General features: G+C 43.3%; 1 protein-coding gene across 1 annotated transcript in view; it reads right to left on the bottom strand.

The window, feature by feature from the left end:
- Window positions 1-16,179, bottom strand: part of VWA3B (von Willebrand factor A domain containing 3B) — a 2,300,294-nt gene that overhangs the window by 366,690 nt on the left and 1,917,425 nt on the right. The window contains exon 26 of the mRNA XM_069636259.1: window positions 14,537-14,708. Within this exon, the coding sequence (XP_069492360.1) occupies window positions 14,537-14,708 (172 nt within the window). The remainder of the gene's footprint in view (window positions 1-14,536; window positions 14,709-16,179) is intronic.

Below are 16,179 nucleotides of genomic sequence, written 5' to 3'. Positions count from 1 at the left end.
TCCCCTATGTTCACTGGCACCTCCAGTGGCTTATTAGTTGCTCTGTCCTTGCTTTAAATTGACATCAATTTGTAGCGTCAGATCTTTTTTCCTCCATCCAATTGCTTGTATCGCCTTCCAAAATGATCAATTCGTTTAATACTTTTCATTGTAAATGTAATGTTTGACAAGCATTTTAACATCAGATGAACCACATAAAACATTGACAGGTTGAGCGCTATGCGGTTTCCCTATCATGCACATATTCTCAGCCAGCATACTTATCTTGGATTTATAACCTGCATTGGATATAAAGATGCAGATAAAGATAGCAAGATTTGACCAGTACTATTCAGTATTGCTTTGACAATTAGCACAGATAATCACAATTTAATTGGCCATCTTTTCTTTAACTTTCAAAGAAATGCTACTTAATGCTTGCAGCTCTGAATTCACCCTTATACAAAGAATTTAAACTTTCAAATAGCGTGCGTGCCCAAAATAGTCTATTCATGCATACAGTAGTTTTAAAGTTGCATGAATAAATATGTATTACTTCTACTTGAGAACAAACGTTGCAAAAATCAATTGTGGGGTCAGTACTGGGGTCAGATCTTTCAGCATTGCTTAACATGTTATGTCTATGAGCTACTTGAACTCAGATTGGTTTATATCTCTTTTGTAATTCATGAAAGCAGAGGGAAAAACCTGCTTTTTGGTGCCCCCTGTTGGCCAGTACCCAAGACAGCCGCCTAGTTTGCCTAGCGCTTGCACCATCCCTGTCTACTTTTCATAAATTAAAATGAGGGCACGATAGCCCGCAACACTATTAAATATAGATAGGAATTTCACTTTGCAGTCATATTTTAATCATAGATGACGGGCGCTCTGACTTTGCAAAATGAAAATCATTAAAAGCCAGGGAGCTCGTAGAGCAACATGAAGAGACATTGCTGTATTAGTGGGTCAGTGCCTCACTGGATCCAAAGGCCCCGAATAGGGCCAACTTGAAGTAGTATGGAACAGAACAGAGCTTTGGGGTACCCAAGGGGCCAATTGCAACCAAGGCTGGCAGAGCGTGTCTAATTTGAAAATGCCCGAGCTGGCAGCTGCCGCCACAGGCACAGCAACATATAAATTATGACAAGCTGCTTGCAGGAATCAAAGGATGGCACTGACGGCTCGGCTAATGAGATGAGCAAGAGGGCCGAGCAGGCAAGGTCCCTTTATCTAAGCAAGGCTGCAACATTGTTGCAAGTCTGTGTACAGCTAGGGTATTGCTGCCTGCATGTGCCTCTGCAATCTCATGAGCGCATGTGCTCCAGAGAAAGGAGAAGAGCCTTGGAGCACATGCAGGGGGCAAACACCTAATATATTTGTATTTGTATTTGTATTTGTATTTATTGATTTGAGGAGGTTGATGACTACCAGGTTAGAGACTTGGGAAGTGAATGCATTGCACACAGTTTCCAACTTGGACCCTTTCATTTAATATTTGCAGAGTTCAGGGAGAGACAGATCATATAGTAACTTGTTAAGAAAGTGAGCTAATAGGGATAACTTTAACAAGAGATCAAAACTATGCACACAAAACCAAATTCTCAATCTCTACGCTATTTGCTTGAGTATCGCCTCTTGCGCAGACACTCTGTGAGTGTCTAGTTAAAACATTACATGAAAAAGTGCAAAGGAACTTTGAAGTGGGGTTGTAACACAAAGACGGTGCGTTCTTGGTGAGACATTACAAAATGATTAGCTGCAGTAACATATGTAGTGCTTCAAACCACTTTGTGAAATAAAGATACTACAAGCATTGGCATGATTCTGGCTTTTATTTATCATACAGGTTTATTTCTGCATGTAGTGATTTGTGCAAGCTTGCAAGGGCTCACTGCAAACTTCTTTTCTTCAGGAGCTGCTACATGCACGACCACCCTCCTCGATCCCTGTTATCAAAAGCGTACACTGCCTCCTGCGCTCCTGCTTCTTATTTCCTGTCATGTTGCCTTCCTTGCAAGACTAGAACATCATATACCTTCCCTTGACAGTCTTTGCACCTGCTGGGAGGTCTTACCACTCTGCACAGTCTGCTAGGATAAATGTCTCTCGTGGGACAAATTAGTTCTCTGAAACCCTTACCAGAGTGTCATTGTACATTCCTGGTGGAAGATTCATGATTCATCAGGTACATGGTCTTGTTGCAACTGGTTTTGTTCTTGCCTCTCATCTCTCATTATGTCGGTACTAGTTTCATTCTGATGTGTGCTCTCAGAGGAGCTTCATCTTCCCTTCTGCTGCTCCAGGAATTCTTGAGGAGTTTTTACCTTCTCAAGTGCCCTATACTAATGTGGGATTTCCCAACCTAAACAAAACTAAGGATAGTCTATGTCAGGATGTCCGAAATAAATATCTGTCTGTGTCACAACCTATACATGCCCTCACATCTAGTTGTATGTACTGTGTAGGGATATCAGCTACAAAATCTTAAGTATTCAAATAACAGTTCCAAGCTTCTCCCAGCGCAGGGTTGGAAATGATCTCCCTTCTCCACAATTCAAGATAGTTCACAAAGTCTCTCGAAAAGTGGTTTCTAGGACCTCTAAATAGTTCACAAGATACAAAGAGGATACCCCTCCCCAAGGCATCAGGATAGTCACAAAGCCCAAAAGGGTCTCCCTTCCCCAAGGCGTTAAGTCTTTTAACAATTTTACAAAATCCAAATCCTCAATTCCAGTACACATTGGGTTTCTTTCAGATTCACCAATAAGCTCTGTTGCAGGTATTTGAATTGGCTTTCAGTTGATGGGTGTTCTCGGTCTACGTGCAGTTATTGGACCACACGGTTCACCCATTACAGGTAACGCAGTCGATACACCTAATTGGTTTCTTCTTAACCTGCAAGTTGCCACTGTTCCCGCTTCACAGTGATATTTAGTTCAGGCCTATTTCATATCCTCTTGATGCTGTACCTTTTCTTGTTGGCCAAAATGCAAAGGGTTACAATTTCCCATATTCTTGTGGGTCTTGCTAATACTGGTTTCTCTTGAAACACATACTTCTGTAGTATAATTCTGGCTCTGGCCAATGCATATTCTTTCAAAACATACAGTTCCTTCATATGGCTCTAGCCAATGCTTGTTCTATCAAAGTTCACAGATCCTGGATATTCACACGTTTCCACCCAAAACGTCTTTCATTCAGATCAGTATTCAAACTGATTACTTTCATTGGAATCGGTATTCAAAAAGTGCTTGGGTATACGTGAAATGTAATTTGCATCTTTACTTTGCTTTAGCTTTTCACTTTCTGCTATTTCCATACACAGGCCGCCTCCAATCTGCCCCCGTGTCCCTTTCTCAATTCACTGGACACTCCAGGTGCCTTTGGTTTCTCTAGCGGTGAACCGTAGCACCCACTACGGTGAAGTCTGCTTTGCTTTCGCTTCCTCTGGCTCCTTCTGGCTTCTGTGCCCAGCGTCTCGGATTAAAGCTCTGGTAAACCTCATCCAGCTTGCCTGTTGCTGCCAACGCCCCAGAGCTTCTCCTCCGCTCTCGGCTCTCAGCATCCCCACAGCCTGCTGCTTTCTCTTGCCAGTGAGCCTCCTTGCTCCACCAAACCAGTACTCGTTCTTCCTCCTGCGCAGCTTTCCCGGGATACTTGGTCTGCTCGCGTACACAGCCATCGCTGACACCGTTATCTTTCTTCTTTCTGTATTGCAGGTATTTAAACATTAAAAAGATGGTTGGTTCTTTGACTACTAGACCGCACATTGTTGGTTCTACAGTCTTTTGTCTCTTGTTGTTGCTTCTTTCTCATCCCAGTACTAGCGTGGTGTATTTATGAATGACTGTCAATAGGAAAATAAGAATCTGACCTACAGTAAACCACAAAGGTCTGGGAGATTGAGGGGACATTAAGAGAGTAAAAAGGGGCATACCATGTCTCATCTAAGGGTACATGCAACTGTAAAGTGGCATAGTTCCAATATGAAAAAAACACTTTTGAGATTTATGAAGCTCAATCCTAACTAGGAAAAATTTAGAATGTGTTAAGGGTGCAGGGGCGAAATCTATGACAAGAGGAAGACATTTTCGAGATTCTTTACTTAAAGCAGAGAGAGTCTAGAAAAGCAAGCAGCTCTTTATTAATAAATCAAAGAAAGGCACATTTCCATGTCTCTATTGTTGCCATTGCAACAATGTACAGAAAGGCAATAATATAAGACACCCATGTACAGGTAAAAAGATTGAACTTCATGACTTTGCAACATGTGACAGCAAATTCGTGATCTATGGACTAAGATGTCCATGTGGTCAATATTACGTAGGTCAAACATCCAGAAAAATGAAAGAAAGACTCTCAGAACAAAAGCCAAATATACGCACCAAGAACGAGAAATCCTCATTGTACAGACACTTTGAGGCAAAACATCACTCGATTTCCCAGATAAAATGTGTGATTCTGGAAAAAATATCCAGACCACCAAGAGGTGGCACCATGCAGGACATCATGACATGTAGAGAGATGTTCTGGGTCCGAGTGTCATTTTAATTGATGAATTGTTGAATGTCTAATACATAAACATCAAAGATGTTTTGAAATTACCAATCCGACATTGTACACAGTGACTCACGATCAAAATGATGAGTCATTGGTAGGAACTGGTGTGGTGTAAACTGATGTTATTTAGTTATTTATTTAATGTGATCTTTTTGGCTTTATATACCATAATGAAACTAGGCTCAGAAGACGATGCCTTACCATGTATATTGGTGAAATCTGTAGATCATACAGCCTTCAGAATACTAAATTTGAAAGAGATTGACCTCTATAAAATCTGTCTAAAATGTACACACTCCTTGTATAACATGTTTTAAAGAGGATGAGGTTAAGTGAAGAGAATCATGTAGAAAGAATGTGGGTATAGATGTCACTGATTAGCACTTGTATAATGTCCACAATGTACTTGTACAATGACCACAATTAACAGCAGCAATTATGTACAATGAGTAGTAAATCTGATGTGAAGTGGCATGGATGTGGAGCTTTCTAACAAATGCAGCTACAAATGATCATTTGCACACACATTTGCACACACAATTATATTAACATGATCACCAGAGCAGCAGATTGTGAAGCAATTAAGTAACCTCACACTAACTTAATGATACAATGACCTCAATGTACAGCAGAAACATTGGATAATGAACAGTTAACTGGATGAGAAGTATCATAGATATAGAGTGAATGAACTAATGTAGTTACTTTAGTTCGTTCACACACAACTGCATGAACATAACCACTAAAGCAGCAGATTGTAAAGCGAATAAGGTACTTCACACTAACTCATATGATTAAGGTTATGCCCTTACAAGTTAACATTAGGGCGCTAAAACTCCAAATCCTAGCAGACCGAGCGAATTAAATGTGTGAACGTGAAACGCTTCCACATTCACTAGAAAAGAAAGAAGTTGCCTAGCAATGTTTCTCAACACAGAGGAGCCGCGTCCAGTCTGCTTCGGTGCACAATAGGATATTTTTGGAACATTACCTAAACACTTAGGTAAGAATAATCTGCATTCATGATGGTATAATCAATTGCATATAGAACTGTATAAACAAACGACTGGGGATGCAGGCAACATGTCTAAACAAGACACGTTTGTTTGCCCTTAGGGACACGGGCTTTCAGTAAAAGAGAGGGTTTGGTTCACCAAACCTTGATAGGACGACTTATCTCCACGTCGTTGAGTATGAAGAACATCTACTTAATAAGATATATTATTCATTATATCTGCACAATCTGCTAAAACATAAGGGAATGCAAGTAATGCCACGAATCATGACGCGTTCGTCTTTTCACAGGGACCCGCGTCTTACAACAAAGAGAGGGTGACTCCATGTCTACTCATACAATAACTAGGAATATCTTCACCACACCATACTGGTGGTGAGTACTAACTATAGACTGCAAAAGGAGATGTGGTTATTACGATTTAAGCAATATGAGATTCTAATATGCAGCATCCATTCATAGGAGGCTGCACTCCTGTAACACGACCGAAGACGTCTGGGCATCTAGTTACTGTTATTGACCCCCGGAGAAGAGATGTGTTTGAGGACCCCCAGAAGGTAATAGGTTCACGTGATTAGTCACTACTCAACTATTATGAATCTACAACGCCACTAATAGATTGTTAATATATTATTCACAGGAAATCCTCCAGAATTTTACATAAATACTAGAGAATTTCATCAACGACTGCTAAGCCAAACGACTTTAGGTGAAGTACTAAGACACATTGAGAATAATTGTTTTCTTGATAACAGATAGTGGGTTTTATTAATCGGATGAACAAGGGTCAGACTTGCATCGAAATGTTTGAAATTAATTTTATAGAAATGTGTTTGCAAAATGAAAACGGAAGATGAAGTGATAACTTGCTCCTGAGGAAGAGAACTTATTCTCAAAATGCATCGAGCTCTACCATTTGTAAAACCTATTTTGTTGAAAAAGTTGTTTTGAAAAAGTGTTTTTCGAATTATTAAATATTAAAAAGATTTGGTAGTAAATTGTTCTTTTACTCTATTGTTACTCTGTTGAACCTACACTATTGTTGAAACTGACGGAATACTTCTAGTAAACTGCTGATGAACAACACCAATTGAGATTCTGAATACTATTTTGATACATAAGAAACCTTTATGGAAGAAATTGAACACCATTACAATGGTCTAAAATGTTCACTGATATTATTTCAGGAAATATAGGTGTGTATGGGATGGGAGTGTCAATAAGGTGTGGACACTTTGTTGGTTTGTCATCTAAGGTTACCTCATCTCCTCCCTCCAAGTCTCCTCCACCCAGGTGATCCTCCCTCGCATATGGCTATTCCCCAGGGTCAGGATCCGATAGTGATGGCCTTTCTCTGGCCACCTGGTGGAGGACAGATTAGGGTAAGAAGTGAGGGTGCCCTAAGATTCCTCACAGTTGGCTGTACCTGGATTTGGTAAGAGTTTCCTTCGGATTGAGTTTTATCTTCACTTCGTCCCCACTTTCAAAGTTGAGTATTTGTATTGCTCTGTTTTTGTCATGCCATTGTATTTGCATTCTATGGGCTTTGGCAATGCACCACAGCATTGAATTGATGTTTACTGACTTACCTTCTCTGACATCAAGTATCCACAGAGGTAGTTAGATTGAAAGAATATGCCTTCCTGTCATGGCTTGGAAGGAAGAAACACCCTTGAAGCAGTGTGCCACTACTGCTTCCAACAGTGTTCTTCTTGGAGCTATTTTATTTTTTGTATTCACATTTTAAAAGAGTATCTACAATACAACAGTACAATCAGACCAGGAAAACAAAACATGATATATGATTATGTTAGGTCACAAAACCACCCCAAATCCCCTTATGCAGATTAGCCTTTTTCTGCTTGCGCAGAATGACTTGTTCAAGCAGTGCCATTTTATAGAGGTCCTCCATCCAACCCAACCATGAGGGGAAGGTGGCATTCTTCCAATCTTGCAATATGAGTTTCTTTTCAGATTCTGAGGCCCTAAAAAAACCAACACTTTTGTGGATATGTCAGATCCTCCAAGAGGCTATCCTCCCCCAGAACTATTGTGATGAAATCAAAATCTAGGTTAGATATCAAAACTTTGTTCATCATATCAGTGACTCAGAGCCAGAATGTTCGTACTTTACTACATTCCCAAATCATGTGCTCGAAAGGAACCTGCTCTGCGACCACAACCTCAACAGGCATCCAATTCTTACATATGGACCATGATGTATAGGACACTCTATCGAGATACCATATCTATTCAGATAGTGACAAGAAACAAAAGAACTCATTCAGCACGACTCACCAATGTACCATTGCCAGATACCCCATAGTCCAAGTTAATTACCTCACCAAGTGGATCGAGTTACACTTCGTAGCCAATGTCACCACCAGCATGGTGAAGTAGATGATGAAGCACGTTTTTTGCTGTGTAGCATTCCGCAGCAGTTAGTTACTGGCAATAGAGTACAGCTTGTGTCGAATGAGATGCAGAGGTTCTTTATAAAGTACAATATACAGCAGTGTAAAGCTGCATTGTACCACTCTCAGGCAAAAGGATTGGTGGAGCAAGTGAATAGATATATCAAAGGACTTACGCAACTAACATCGGCATCAAGATATCCTGAAAGAACAGTTATTGAGTTTGAGAGGGAAAGGTCGTTTTGCGTCCAATGTATACAAGCTCTTAATGCGCAGCAGGAAATCTAATTAAACCCTGCTGAGAACTTAGTCAGATATAGTTGGCTGGGAAATAACAGATGGGAGGTGGGAGAACCTCTCTAGGAATGTGACCATGACCTTGCTGAATCTTAGAGAGAAAGGCAGATACAAATTCTGAACAATGTCTGCTGGGCACCAACCAATTATTTCCAGCTCACACTCAATTGCAACTGTAACGCTCACCTGATTCCCACGGAGGCGCAGGTCTGGCTTCGAGTGCTGATGCTTCTTCAATGATGAAGCGCAGGACTCTGAAGATGGACAGGATGGGCCCTCTACTCTGGCTTCTCCGGCTTGCAGGAATATTCCCCTGTGCGTGAAAAGGGAGTATTACCTACTGACTGAGTTATGCTCAAGCCTCCCACTCTCTTACAACCCTCCACGATACCCTTCCACGATTCCCCGTGAAGTCTCACCTTAGGGTCAGGTAGGATGAGCACTCCATCCTGCTTCTGATGCAGGGGCGCGTTGAAACCCAGTTACTTCACTGGATTGAGGATTGATGGGAGTTCAGGTAAGCTTGACTATTCAGGTAAGGCTCTGTAAAAGTTCTGTTGCAAGTTCAAAAGTCCAAGCTTAATAATAATGTTCATTGTCTTTTTGCAGCAAGCGCTAATGCTTATGTCTTTTTTCCCCTTAGGGGCCGGGGTTCGGAATGCCGGAGCTATGGCACCGAACCGAAGTGAAACGTGCAGTTCCAGTTCCAGTAAATGGCAGGTTAGTTCTGGATGAGCGCTCGGGAACCGACTTTGCATACGCTCATTGTCTTTTTTCCCCATAGGGGCTGGGGTCCGGAAAATGCCTGGAAGCGGCAAGACCCGAAATGAAATGGGAAAGACCCAACAGGTAAGTCTTATTCCCTTCCTTCTCTCATCTCTTATTCTTGTCTTTTTCTCTAGGCTCTGGGAAGTGGCTGTGTATCCGGATGATAGCTGCTGAAGATGGAGGAACCCAGGAAAGGTGAGTGAAATGCAGCGCTGCAGCGATCGTAACGAAATGCTTTTAAAAATAATGTCTTCCCTTTCAGGATCGTCGGTGATGTCTCCGTGGTGCAGATTTAGCTGGTATGGTCTCTTGTCTCCCTTTGCAGGTGACCCAGGATGCTGACAGGCGTGGCTGAAGTCCAGATGCAGGAGCTGACACGGTGAGCGTCCAGCTGCGAGGAGCAGAACAACGCGAAGCGTGAGTTGCTGATCGGGTGTGGTTTAAATAGCTTTGAAAGTAGTCCCAAGTGTGTATCCTTCCTCCGATCAGGTATGTATCCTTCCCCGACCACACCCGGGTGGAAAGTAGTCCCAGGTCAAGAGGGCCTGGATGTGGCAGCATGGTCTGCATCAGGTAAGTGCACATTAAAACACTTGAACACATGTCTAGCTTTATGAGTCTGGCGCCTAAGGCGCCAGGACAGAGGTCCAACATGAGCCTGGCGCCTAAGGCGCCAGGACTGCGTCCAAAGGGCCCCAGCTTGGGCCCGCTGGCACTCCCCTGGGGGAAATGATGCCTGCCTCTGGGGTCGCTGGGTCGGACCTGGCTCCTTGGAGGTAGGCATCATGACAGCAACAACGACAGACCCAACTCCCACCATATAAATTGTATTGGTATAGAGTTCGGAAGTGATAACACTTGTTTCCACAATAGGCCTTCTATCCTATTCCATATTGTTTTAGGTGTACTTCGAGCTATTTCCGCCTCATACGTGAGCGTGGGAACCACTGAATCCGTTCAGTCAAGAGGGGAAGCTTCTGGTTTTTGATAATACAGAGCCCAGATCACAGATATAGAGATTAAAGAGTGCATGGGCCAAGAGGAACCCCTGCTTTAAACCTCGATCAGTCAAACTTTTTGTTGAAAGAGCTCCTTCTTTATTTAGCCCCCCCCCCCTACAGTAGGTCCCAGAATAGAGGTCTTTAATCATTGACATCAGATGATTTGGGCAATCCCAAGTGGCCAGCTTCTGCCACAATGGTTGGCGGTCCACACTGTCCAAAGCTAGTTGAAAATCGCTAAAGGACATTTAGATCTTTCTATTATTCTTCCGGGCATTGACTTTTGAGATGTTCAGTATGAGCCAGTTTAACGATGTTCCGATGCCCTTCACAACCCCAGCCTGATGCTTATCTAATATTCCTTTATCCCTGTTCCACTTCATCAACTGAACACATATTTCGGGACACCACACAAGCCACACAAGAAGGCTACATTCAGGAGTACTGACCACTCACACTGTTAACAACTACTCCCTTTGCCACATTACACCACCTTTAACTGCTTGTGCTCCATGCATTGCCACACATATGATGCAACACTTGTCCCACAACACACAATAGAGATCACACAATACAGAAGGCAATGCATCAAACAAACCATGACAAGCTACAATGAAATACCTCATACACAAACAGATACACACACTCATGACTCACCCATCTCTACAAATACCAGTCACACATCTCAGCAGCATCTGCTTCACTCCTCAAACACGAGATAAGAACTGCTGTTACCAAAACTGCACTCCACGTACCACACTGTCCAGGGGAGCTGACATTTCAATTTCCAGTGTGCCGGTGGACAGATTTTAGGGAAGTCTCATTGAAAGTATAGCACAGATGGGATTTTCCGGAGACAGAGGGACCAGGCCCTTACCGATCGTCCCTGACACTATGCACAACTGCCACTCTTCAACACACATCACGCACCACTTAAGACAATCTATATAAACATACCTACTCATTACACACTGACGTTCCTCTGCCAAAGAACCCATCCACACCACCTACATGCAACCTATTCACATAACCCAAAATGACAGTACACTTAAAATGCTGACCATGGTTGGAGCTTAAGCACAGTTTCAAAATACAGAGAATTATTAAAGTGTTAAACAAACAAATCACAGCTATTCTATCAATAACAATGTAAAATAAACACATATTGGTGAAATGTTTTATACACCACTTCTTATAGGCTCTGTGTCATTAGGCACACCCCCAACTGAGTCACAGGAAGGAAGCAACCAAAGCCAATCCAAGCAGACCCCTCCCCTTGAGCCACAGCTGCAATACAGCATTGTGAGAGCCAGTGTAGGAGTGGGTTTAAGACTTATAAAAGGAGCCCCACTCCCAAAAAGAATGTAGTTTGGTGGACAGAAGGATACACATCCTTTGAAGAGAGTTGGGGAAAGAAGGGGAGGAGCAGAGTGGAGCAAGGAGGAGGAGATTTGAGGAGCACAGTGTGTTGGAGTGCTTGTAGCATTGTGCAGAAAGAGAAGGAGGTTGGAGGAGATGTGATGGAGGTTGGATGAAGAGAGTGATTAGACTAGTGAATAGCCCCAGGAGAGTTGCTGCAGCAGGTGGGTGGGGAGCTATTAGGAAAGAAGGAGGTTACATCAGGAGAGCTGTTGGAAGAGTTTGGAGTGGGTCAAATCAACAGGGTTCCCAGAGGAGGTGGGAGTAGAAGTACTGGAGGAGAAATACCAACTAGGGAATTGAGTGAAGGTGGAAGAACATTGTTGTAGTAGGTTGTAAGTTTGTAGAACTGTAGAAAGAGGTTAATGAAATGAAGGAGAAAGAAGGTGATCTTAAGGAGTACGTTGCAGAATTGGGGGAGGAGAACAGAATGGTGTGGGAGGGGGTTGACAAAATCACGGAGGAAGCCAAGAAATGGAAAGAGGAGGTAGGAATATATAAGAACTAAGTGGTAAAGTCAATGAGGAGTTAGAGAAATAACAGAAGGTGGAAGAGGTGGAGGTGGAAGGTGGTAGAAACTAGAGGGAAGGTCTAGGAAAATAAACTAAGGGAGAGTAGGCTAATAGCAAGAAGTGGAAGGTGGTAACAAAAAATCAGTATAAGGTGGAAAGAGCTAGAGGAGAGGCAGAAGTAACCAAAGCCTTTAAGCAGGGGGATTGAAGAAACAGGGAAAGAACATCAGGAGGAGGCAGACATATCAGGAAGGGGTGACGACTTCAAAAGGAGTATAACCAAAGAGGTGTGCAACTGGGTTAGGGTTAGGTCCCTGATCTGAAGGGGAGGAATTCACGATGACAGGAGGTATATGAACATATCATGGCAGTGAGTAGGGCAGGACCAGCCAAGGTCCCAGGGAACTCCTAAAGTTGAGGGGGAACCCTAGCTTGAGCTTGTTAGTCAGCTATATGCTACTGAACCAGATACCTTTCTCCCAGAAGATTACAAAAAAGGTGAACCAGAGTGGCAACAGCCCTACTGGAACTTGATCTACAAGTAAGCTCAGACTTCCATTTACGCCAGGAGGACCTACCCTGGAATTGTGTATGCCTCGACCTTGCCTCTGGATTGATGGACACTAAAGGTAAGACTAAGCAGGGGATTCTGAATCTTCCCAAGGAAACCCATACCTATAGACTTAAGTGGGGTGCGGACAATGGCCATCTCACCCCTGGAGCCGGTGGTAAGAATTTGGGACAGCCTGGACACTTCAACTCATTTCTCATAAGAACTCTTTGTGCTAACCTCTAAAGCAGACACTTCAACTCATTTCTCATAAGAACTCTTTGTGCTAACCTCTAAAGCAGAGATTGAGTTATTTGTACTCGTTAAAGACAGTACCGTTTTAGTAACACTGGGTTGTATTCGCCAATGATGTTGTTCAGATTGACAGCATTTACCGTGGCTGACCAAGCATTAATCAGGCCAAAGCATTTGTTATGGAGGAAATGCATGGGGGTTGCTGGCAGTGAGTAGAGGGTTGGGGGGTCATGAACTACCCTCCAAGGGGCTCTTGGGCGACTATGAGCAATGGCCTACTCGGGGTGGCAGATAGGCAGATATCCTAGGAATCTAAGGGGAGGTATCATGTAGTTCATAGGGTCAGGGGTCAGCCAATGATCACATCAAAATAATGATGCATTCAAGGGGTTTGTTGATCTACTAGATGGTGACAAAGATGAAAATAAAGTTGGGGTGATTCTGTTTGCTACTTTGCAGCATAATAGTTTGGTTTCGTAGGCTTTAATATAGGGAGTTTTCTGGTATTAAGGTATCTATGAGAAAGGGCCAGTCTGAGGCCTCCTGGGCCTGACTTTGGGCGACATTTGTGAAGGCTGTGTGAATGTCAAGGAGCCAACAGTGGTAACCTTTTTTCTGATTTTGTGCAGAGGTAGGTGTTCCCAAATATTGCTTCAGGATGCTCTATGAGGGTGGAATCTTTTAATTTCCTTCTTCCATTAATAGTGGCCAGAAGAGGAGGGTAAGGAATTTCAAAAGTACTATTTGCCATAATTGTTGAGGAGGGAGGCATTAGACAGGCAGATTCAGGAATCAAGGTGTGGTGCAAGAAGATGATGGGACATTATAAAAAATTTAGATGTGGGTGGTGGTAGAGCTCAAAACAAAAGGATGAGGGTAGGGAACGAGGAAGGTCCGCTATGGTATTCAACCAGGAGAAGCCACATGTGAGAGATGTCAGAGGAGGCACTTAGAAGACCAAGGGCAGTTGGTAAAAACAGTGGGTACATGAGTCTGGGCAAGGGACGGGTGCAGGACATAGAAAGAGGGACACAGTGACGTTAGAGGACAAGAAAAATATGCAACAGATGTATTGAGGAAATGGCCACGTCGTCAATGTGGGTTTTAGTCAATGAAAAAGAGCGCAGCTCGCAAAACTAATGTAAGATGGGAGAGTTAAGACACAATGATGGCACAGCAAATGGTGCGAGAGCGAGCGACACAACAGGAATACGATGCAAGGGTGAGGTTACAGCATGGGTGAGATGGCAGGGTTAGGAAACAATAGTGTGCAGAAAATGGGAGACAAACGTAGTGGACACAAAAGGGGTGAAATGTGAGCATGTGGATAACACTAGGGAAAAGAATATGAGAAACAGTGTGTGCTGATGCAACTGGGGTAATGTGGGAGGATGATTACATAACAGGAGCACAGCAGTTGGGTGAAGGGGTGCAAATACATTTGGCGTGTAGTGGAAGGGTGCAAGCACAATGGAGGTGAGATGAGAACCTGAGGACACAGTGAGCGCACAGAAAATAGTACAGGAAAAGTGGAAACAATGGAGTGAGGTAAGAGAGTGATGACCCAATGGGTGCACAACAGTTTGGAGGGAGTGAGTGCGGAGACAGTGGGGGTAAGGTAGTGGTGTGAGGACAAAGCAGGATGCAATGGGAAGATAAGGACACAATGAGGGCATATCCGATGGGAGAGAGAGGATGCAGACACAGTGTGGGTACAGCACATATTTTCAAGTTAGGTACACTAGGATAGCAAAACTAGTACTTACTTGCTTTTTCCTGTGATGACTCAGTCTTGTTTTGGCCAAAAGATGTCAGCTTTTCAAGCTCTTGCAGAATTTGAATGATTTTTTCTGAGACTTGTTTCTGATCTATTAATGCATCACATCTATCTCGATTATCCTTCAAGGATCGCAATTCCTCCAAAATGGCTTGAATGTTCTGTTTATTTAGAAAGTTCAGTTTAAATAAAATAAAAATGTCATTTGAACAAGGTAAAGCATTTTTTTTCTTTTAACTCTATTTTTATTGAATAATGTATTCAGGAACAGCAAAATAGTCAATTAAAAAACAGAAAAACAAAAACAAAAGACAAAGCGTACACTTCCTTACTTCCATAACAAAACATGTCCCATTGGTTGACACATTATCCAAAACACTCCTTCCCACTGCAGACCGGCGCAAACTCCCCTCCCACCTCACCCCACCTCGTCCCATTCCCCCCATATATTCTGAAATTTCCTAAGAGCAGCCTCTATGTTTTATCAGCAGACTTGCAGCGAGTGTTACATCCATCTTTGTGTGCTCCCGCTCTAATTTAAAGTACATTTCTGCGTGTCCTGGACATTTCTGCCTGGAGCCGCATCACAGAAAGGGGGACCAAGTGCTTTCTTGTTTCCTTGTTCCCTCACTCCTCCCTCCTGCCCCTGATTGGGCATCGGCCCGTGCCGTTGTGGGTGACTACTGCTGACACTCACGCGGCTCTTATTTTAGCAGCAGACTTGCAGTGACTGTTACATCCATCATTTTGAGCTCCCGCTCTGATTCAAAGTACATTTCTGCGTGTCTTGGTCATTTCTGCCTGGATTTGCATCGCGGCCACAGAGACTCAGTGCTTCCTTATTTCCTTGTTCCCTCCCTCTCTGCCCCTGATCCCTGATTGGGCATCGCCCCCGCTTAAGCAAAACTTCAAGGCTTTCCATTGCAGCCCCCTCGGGCTAAGGGCCAAGAGGCAAAGGGCAGCTCAAACAGTAGCAGCTCAGGTTTGTGTCCACTGGTGTCAGCCGGGGAAGCAGGAAGCCTGCAGCCGTCAAGGACGAAGTAAGTGTGGTGCAGACAGGGGAGGCTGCAATCACTGCACCCCAATAAACTGAGGCACACCTCTAATTACTCTTGCTTCTCATATCTCACCACCCATAGGCATCTAGATGCACTGTATTGATGAGCCACCTCTCACATCTCTCTAGGGAAGTCAAATTGCGGCATAACTGTTGTGTCATAAACTAGGCCATTTTCCCTCTTTCTAGGAAAGTTGAATCTGGGTGGTTTTGCATTGCTGTTGTGTTAAAAACTAGGCCAGTTTCCCTCTTTCTAGGAAAGTTGAATCTGGGTGTTTTTGCATTGCTGTTGTGTTAAAAACGAGGCCTTTCTCCCACTTTCTAGTGAAGTTGAATCTGGGTGGTATTGCATTGCTGTTGTGTTAAAAACAAGGTACTTTTCCCTCTTTCTAGAAATGTTGAAACTGGGTGTTTTTCGAAGTGCACGTACATCAACTTAAGCACCTTATTAACTTTCTCTGTCTCTGCACACCCTACTGCTAACTACTAATGGTTACTATTGGGCCTATTGGTTTCTGCTGAGGCCAGTGGCTTGCCCCCCCACCCTCTGCCTGGTGATCTCAGTTGTCCCCCCC

Source organism: Ambystoma mexicanum, chromosome 7p, assembly GCF_040938575.1.
Source record: "Ambystoma mexicanum isolate Mex_15411 chromosome 7p, UKY_AmexF1_1, whole genome shotgun sequence".
In the NCBI taxonomy this organism is placed as follows: Eukaryota; Metazoa; Chordata; class Amphibia; order Caudata; family Ambystomatidae; genus Ambystoma; species Ambystoma mexicanum.
Note: the sequence above shows the minus strand (reverse complement) of the source record. Positions and strands in the feature narration are given on the sequence as shown.